The sequence below is a fragment of the Mus pahari genome, chromosome 22, assembly GCF_900095145.1.
Source record: "Mus pahari chromosome 22, PAHARI_EIJ_v1.1, whole genome shotgun sequence".
NCBI classification, from domain to species: domain Eukaryota; kingdom Metazoa; phylum Chordata; class Mammalia; order Rodentia; family Muridae; genus Mus; species Mus pahari.
In genome coordinates, this window is record NC_034611.1 from 761493 (window position 1) to 769580 (window position 8088).

The following is an 8088-nucleotide window of genomic DNA, read 5'->3' on the forward strand; positions in this document are numbered from 1 at the left end:
AAAAAAAAAACTCCCTCTGAATTGAAACAACCCCAGGAACAGATTAAGGAACATGGTTAGAGGGGTCTGAAAATGTCCCTACAAGTGTTCTTCATGTTTCATCAAAAAGAAAGCCAATGAGAACATACCTGGAGTTTCTTCATTCCTTCTTTGTAATTCAGTTTCCACCTGATCCAAGACCTTCTCCAACTCATCAAGAATCTTCTTCAAGTATTTGACATTGTCATGATCAAGCAGCTTTGACTATTTAACAATCCAAAAAGAAGCTATTCATGGTACTAACGACAACAGGAAAACTATGATACATAAAATAGGGTTTACATACATATGCATGCATACTTTTAGAATTAAAACCTGTTTATTTTACGTAGTTTTTTTTTTTTTTTTTTTTTTAACGAGGAGATATAAAATAACTTTGTAGAGCTAAAGAAAAATGAGGAAATAGTCCAGCTGTGAGATCAGCTCAAGAGCAGACCCAGTACTTACTGGTCACTCCTGGAAGGCTTGTTAACCAATAGAGACAAACAACGTGAAAAACACAAAGATTCTCCTCTAGCCTTCAACCAACGAATAGAATTTGAGACACCTTAGGTGACTAATGAGAACATCAGGAAAAGCAGGTATTGGAGAGAGATTGCGCAGTCTGTAAAATGTTTATCTTGAAAGCATGGTGACCAGAGTTCAAGAACCAGAACTGTTTTTTTAAAGGCCAGGAGTGGCAGAACACATTAGTAAAACCAAATTGAGAAGGCAGAGACAGGCAGATCCCTAGACCTCAGCAAGCCTAGCCAAATCCAAGTCAACAAAAGATGCCTCAAAAATAAGGGGGAGATGGTCCTGAGGAATACCTATTGTTACCCTCTGGCTTTACATATAGAAACATGTGCACCTGCACATACACACACACATATTCACATACCAAAAGGAGAAAGAAAGAATATAAGAGAAGGCTAAATATGATTGTGGAAGGTAAGGAGAACAACTATGGAGGATGCACTCAGAGCCTATCTAGCTACAAGAGGATAAAAAGAAGGCAGGAAGCTGAGGGAGAGCATGAGTGCTGCTTGATACACGCACGATACAGAAAAAAGCTTCCATGTGCTTTCTGGGCATGGGCAAAGAACCAACAGAGGTGAAAGACTGACGATTACTGATGTTCCTTACGATGAAGAGAACAAGTCACCCAAGACAGGGAGGTCTTAAAGTGGCAGGCTGCCTGCTGAGAGACTCCTATATTACATTAACCAAAACTTATATGCATCACCTTCCATATTCAATAGCTCCTTATCAGATAATTATCAATGGGTCTGACTATCAAACATAATAAAGAAAAAATTTTTTTTTGCTTGAAAGTTTGTTTTTGTCTGAGAGTATTTGAGACTGTATCTCACTTTGTAACCCAGGATGGCCTGGAACTCAGCGATCCTCCTGGCTCATGTGCTACTGACTATTTCTAAAAGTAGAGCACAGGCCACAGGAGCCACATGTACCAATGATCTACACTAGTACAAAGATGTGCTAGAAATAGCATTCTTCTTTATCAGAAAGAATAAGCGGTGTGAAGTATAGCAAGCCAGGCGCTTACCTTAAGTCGCTTCTGTTTGGCAATGTATGCCTCTTGTAAGTCAGGATTTTCTTCAGCAAGTTTCTTTAGTTCAGACTCTGTGTTGCCAATCTGGCCTGATAATAAAAACATTCTGAAATGAAAACAACATTCTCCCCCTCATGGCACAGACATAAGGAGAAGTAGGGATATACCCTGGTTGAGAATGTGAGTTCTGGGACAGGTAGCCTGCTGATACCTTGGACGTACTTTATCTGCATCAGTTTCCCCATTTAAAATGTATTGAGAAAATACTTAGCACACAGTCTAAGGACTTCATGAGAAGCTGTTGTGAGCAGCTCTAGCAAGGCTTGGCACCTTCGTGCTCTATGTTGCTGGACTGCCTTACACTTCCATGACTCTCCACTTTCTCTGATGAAAGGAAGAGAAAACCTTGTTTAAAATAATGTTAATTATAGGTAATAAGGTTGTAGTCAGTTTGTATTTCAGATCACATTATAAATACTTAGGAGGAGAAGAAAGAAGAATATAAGGACATAGAGAGCTAGGCAGAGGACAGGGGAAAGGAGAGGAGAGAGAGCAGGGGTGAGCAGGAGAGAGGGGAGTAGAGAGAAAAGAGAAGGGGAAAGGGAGGAAAGAAGATATGGGAAAAGAAAAAGAAAAAGAAAAAGTATCCAAAAGGAACAAGGAAAAAGTAATAGAACCAACAATGTAAGACGCCATGTAAGAAAAAGCTATGGTTTCTATGTTTAGAAGACTTGGAATTGGGTGTCTCCAAAGACTCCTGAGTGTGACCAGTGCCACCTCTGTCCTTCCTAGCTACAGCCAACCATGCTGCAAAACACACTCTCCCCTGCTCCACATCTCATACACTGATGGAAGAAGCTGGAGATCACAACTCAATCTCAGAAAATTCCCAATCATTGAACACGGAGGTGATGGCTACACATCCTCTCATCCAGCTTCCTCCCTTCATGAAATATGTGAATCAAGTTACCCATATATCCAAGAAGGTGTCAGTCATTCAGATTCCCAGTTCATCTTTTTGAGAACATATCATGTTCTCAGCCTTTCTATCAGTTATCTTCTTAATTTTTATCCAAGTTTGACCTCAAGACTAAAAGCTGACAAATTAGACCTGATAGACTATATATATATATATATATATATATATATATATATATATATATATATATATATTATATAGTTAAACTTCTCAGGAACAGATTAACCTGACAGGTTATTGAATTGATGCAGTCCCATGCATGTCCATGAAGCAAACTCAACAATCCTATTGACCCATCTTCCCTCAGTAACCAGAAGATATAGCAAGTCTCAAAAATGATACAAAACTTCAAGAAGAATCAGTCCCTGACTTTTGAGATTTTTACATACTGCGAATCCTTGTGGTTGCATAAGCTGGGATCATGGAATCCACAGTGAGCTCAGGATGCAAAATGCAGCCATGTGTGTAAGCATCCATCGGCAAGGAGTCAAGAAGCTCTCGGTAATGCTGTACCCGTGGGTAATACATGCTTCCTTCATCGGGCATTAACCTGGGTGTTCTTTCTAAAACACACATAGAAAATATAAATACAAAATTGGAGGAAAACTACAAATAAGACATAACATCTAAATGCATTATTAACATCTCATCATAGTTGCACATTCACAAAATGAAGTCTTTCCAGCCCAGACATTCAACTTTTGAATTGGATTTATGTTCCAGATCAGAATCCAAACCATGACCTGCCAGCATCCTCTCATTTTTCCACCTTGTAAATTCCTGCTTAACCCTCAAGTCCAACCCTCAGGTCCATCATTTCCTCATGAAACATCCCCTCACCTCCTATACCCAACTGTCTCAGTTGTGTCTTCCTGTACATGCCATAAAACACTAACTGTGCTCTGCTATAGGCCCTGTCACTTTGTACATAGTTGCATCTTTTCACTTCATGAATGTTTGGGGGGATGAGAAACTATGGTGTAGGTTGTAAAGTATAGGGGAGCTAGTATTTATTATGAGAAAGCAATCGAGGGCCATTCTTTTCTAAGTGTCAACCAATACAAGTGGCCCCACTGTTACTAAATGACCATGAAATAACAATCTATATAAAGTAGGAAAGGCTTTTGCTCAAAAACCCATTTCACTTTCCCTAGATTTCTAGCAATTTAAGCCTGGCAAATTCATTCTGCCTAAATCTTCACTTGCTGGTGAAAATCTATATTGTAAAACCTTTGTGATCTGGGAGCACATAACATGCTTCATTAGACCCCTCAAGCTTAATAACTATTTAACACATATTCAGTACATGATAAATTATAGTAAGTGAACACATCCCCAAGTTACCAATTACTCTAGGATACTTACACTGGGAAGTCGTGTAGTACTTAACACAGAGACTAGAACATGGCTACTGGAAAGTTAACCCAGGATCTCACAGCTCCTCTATGTAAAACAAAGCAAATGTAACCTTACCACTACTAATACAAGGCTCTACATATCTTCTAAGAACTTATATTTCAAAGAGTATTCACAAAGAAAAAAGTGAAGAATGAAACCCAAAAGGCAAGGTTATGTCCTTTCAGAATCATTTCCCAATCTGCCTCTTAAACTGTTCTGGAAAACACCAACTAGCTTACTTCCACTAGTGCAAGGAAGAGCCTCAGTATCTTTTTATTTGCTCATTTCTCGGCCCATGTTCTACATTTAATTCAGAATGCTCTGAGCATCCCATATTCATTCTTAAACATTGACAATTCAGAGTTGGTTGCCATTAACAGAGCATTTTAAGCAAGATCTTCTAATGCCAGACCAAGACAAATAAACTTTTTAAGCCAGACAGCAATTTCCAACTCTCTAAGAAAAAAAAAAGCATGGATCATTCCTCAGAGTAGTAGGCAAATGTCTGATTCCCAGCTAGACAGTAGAATGCTAAGGGCTGCCTTAGAATAACAACAAAGCATGGACCACAACAGCTCATTACACACCCCATGTGAGCCTATACCACATCCAGCCTCTGAACACAACACGCCTTAATTAGCTCCTTACACAGACTTTCCAGGACCTCATCAGTATTTCCAGTTCCCCAACCAATCCATTTCCATGAGTACAATAAACCAGAAGCTATGAAATACTGAGGCCCTCTTGCCCTTGCATGTGCCACTGGGCTTGTCCCAAAATAATGATATCCTTAGATGCATAAAAGACATATTAACAAAATAATACTTATTTATAAGATACTAACATATATACTTCTCTAACACAGTACTAATACCCAGCAGCAGATCTGATAACTTCCCTAACATAAAAGTATCAAAACATCAATAATAATTTACTATGCTAGGGACATATCTGTGATTTCTATTGGTAACAAAGTCAATACATTCTTAACTGCTTTGGGTTATCTATATTAGTAATAAAAGAATGGCAGACTCCTGTTAGAAATAAGCAAAGTTAAAGATAATTTTTACACCCATCTAATATCTCAACTCTCCCTCCACTCATAGATCCGCAGAGTTCTCAATATGTGGCCTGAGGATCCACAGATTTCCCAGAGGCACATTGAGGGGATTCACAAATTCTAGACTTTTTAGAGTAACACTGTAATGAGAATGGCTTTTCACTCTTGTTACCTCTCCAGTTATAGTCAAGCTTTCCAGGAGCAACATAAAACCCACTGGCTCTGTGACAAGTGACAGCCTTAGACACTTGAGTGTTCTAGGATGTTAAAAGTTTTCTGATTCACTTCTAAACAGTAAATATTGATCCATATAAACCAAAGCTCTCAAGTATCCTCAATAGTTTTTATGACAAAGAAATCCAAAACCACTAAGAAACAGTGCCTTGGCAGTCCAGGAGCCTCAGGTTAATAACCATAAACAGTACATTTTTGAACACTTCCCAAATGACAAGTTTATGGCTCCTGGGTAGAGCTGCTTTCTGCTGCCAAGCCCTAAAGCTTTCTCCAAAAGAACATACCACTTCCTTCCCAGAAAAGTGAACGAGAGGAAGAATAGTAACATTTCATTGTTTTCTGGGTATGATCCATCTGGCTAAGTCTGACTTCTTCAAAGGAGAACAAACACTTAAAGCCATGAACATGATGTTCTCCTATCTAGTGGACCACTGGTAGTCACTATCTGCTGAAGAAGTTTGTAAGGTACAGTCTAAGATGCTCACCTCCCCCAATGTCCTTCCTTGTCCTCGCTCCCTTTCCCCAAATATTTCATGAGCGTGCTGTCCAGTGCCATGGAGACCACCTTCTTTAAGAGCAAAGCACAGCAGCATTCACTGCCTCTGAAAAGTTCTTCAAAAGACAATTGAGTCCACCAAGTGGCGTACGCCTGCAATTCCAGCATTTAGCAGCCAGTGTGGACTAAGGAGCAAGTATTCAAGCAACCAAACAAAAAGGCCAGTGGTAATTTCTCTTGAATTATACACATCCTCCCTCCAATATCAGTTTACTTTACTTCCTAATTCTTCCATAGAGTGTCATTGTAAAGATATTTTTAAAGTACATTTTATTCTCCCTCTGTCAGCAGTGTGGATAATATAAAGCATATGAGGTCAGGAAAGGAAGTGTGGGAGGTTTTTTTTTTTCAATTTTTTACTAGATATTTTCTTCATTTACATTTCAAATGCTATCCTGAAAGTCCCCTATACCCTCCCCCCCCGCCCTGCTCCCCTACCCACCCACTCCCACTTCTTGGCCCTGGCATTTCCCTGTACTAGCAGTGATAAAAAGGGGTGAAACCATTGGAAGTAAGGTTTCAATAATGCAAGCCAGCTTCAGTGACTTGAAGAAAAATAAATAGGAACTGGGGTAGGTTCAGTAAAAATTTTGCTAATCATTTACAAGGCCCTGGATTAAATCTCAATTACCTAAAATACTGATATATATATAATAGAATAAACTTATAAAATGTTTTAAATAAAATAAAATGACTTCAAAATTAATATTCTTTTAATGTTATGGTTAAGTTTCAATGTATAGTGATGAAATTGTATCTAAAAATGAACTTATATTTCCTAACCATATTTCTATATTATTTTTATTAATAATAATAAAATGCCAGAATAATTTATTTCCAAACTGAATCCTCTATTTTAACAGTATCTTAAATGCTAGACATAAGACACCAGACATGATTTTCTGAGAACTGTTATACATCAAATATAAAAATACTATATAACATCTAGGACTCCAGGCTGTCCCTGAGCAATATGGCAATAATAAAAAGCATATGTTCTAGTATTTTCTACATATTTCATGCCACTTTTCCTTTAAATTTTACTGACAGATTTAGGATAACACAAAATATAGTTGAATTTAAACATCTTCATGGATGTGTTTATTTACTTTGTCCTGTCCCCCATTCCTGTGTTTGCTTACTGTCACATCTCATCTAGCTTAATTAATGTTTTGCTTTAACATAATTTTCTTTATTATAGGCCAGATTGAAAAAGGCATCATGGACATAAAACATTCTATAAAACTGAATAGTAACAGCATATGTACATGTTAAGGAGAGACAAGGTATTCTTGTCAAACTGTAGATAGGAAGTATCTTTGAAGACCAACAAGTTTCTAATGATTTAAGGTCTGTGAACTATACCTGCACATCCCATGTACTTGCACCTAATTAATGTCTGCTAAATGGTCCTGAGAGAATGGATGCAAAGAACATTCTCAGCTGACCCTTCGATGAGCAGTTATAATGGAGAACTTCTAAATTCTCCTTTCTCATTCTTTCTTACCCTTGGGAATATCAAACATATCTCCATGAGTCTACTTTCAATAATAATAATAATAATAATAATAATAATAATAATAATAATAATAATAAAGTCTATTATCCAACCTAGATAATCATTATTTTGGGTTTAGACTTAAAAAGAGCATTCTGATTCAAATTTCTTCTATACAAGTACCAATTATTTAACAGATATCCCAAAAGCACAGGATGCAAATATATGAATATGGATACACAAGATGATTGAGCAAAACACTGTTTTAGCATACTTCTCAATGATTGGCTAACAAAGGATAGCAACTCACAGCAACTAAGACAAATTGGTACCAGGAGTGGGGTATTCCTGTGACAACCTGACCATGTTTTGGGGAGGACTGTGGAAGGACTTTGGAACTTTGGGCCAGAAGATCCATTCAGTGTTAAGAGTTCTTTGGAATGTTGTGTAGGAGCTTGGAAGATAATGTTGAGAACAGTGCAGAAGATGGAGGCCTGGCTTGTGTAATTTCAGAGGGAAAATTAAAACCTCTTTTCAGGGCCATTGCTATTTTGGATTGTGAAGATTCTGTGGTTCTGGTTAGCTGGGGCTGAAGAATCAGCTGTGATTAACAAGACACCAGAACCACTAAAGTGAAACCTTTTCCTTACTGGGACTATTGATGCTGGTTAGCTGGAGCTAAGAAATTAGTGGTGATTAAGAAGAGACCAGCATCATTGAGGTGACATCTTCTTGGAAGTGTTTTCTGAGAGCATAGAGGCTGTGTTCCAGA

The 8088-nt window shown here is 37.9% G+C and overlaps 1 protein-coding gene across 1 annotated transcript in view; it reads right to left on the minus strand.

Annotated features, from left to right (window-relative positions):
* Positions 1-8088, minus strand: part of Gdap1 (ganglioside induced differentiation associated protein 1) — a 21258-nt gene that overhangs the window by 4673 nt on the left and 8497 nt on the right. The window contains exons 3-5 of the mRNA XM_021222127.2: positions 2960-3133; positions 1586-1680; positions 129-243 (exon numbers count right to left, since the gene is read on the minus strand). Of these exons, the coding sequence (XP_021077786.1) occupies positions 129-243; positions 1586-1680; positions 2960-3133 (384 nt within the window). The remainder of the gene's footprint in view (positions 1-128; positions 244-1585; positions 1681-2959; positions 3134-8088) is intronic.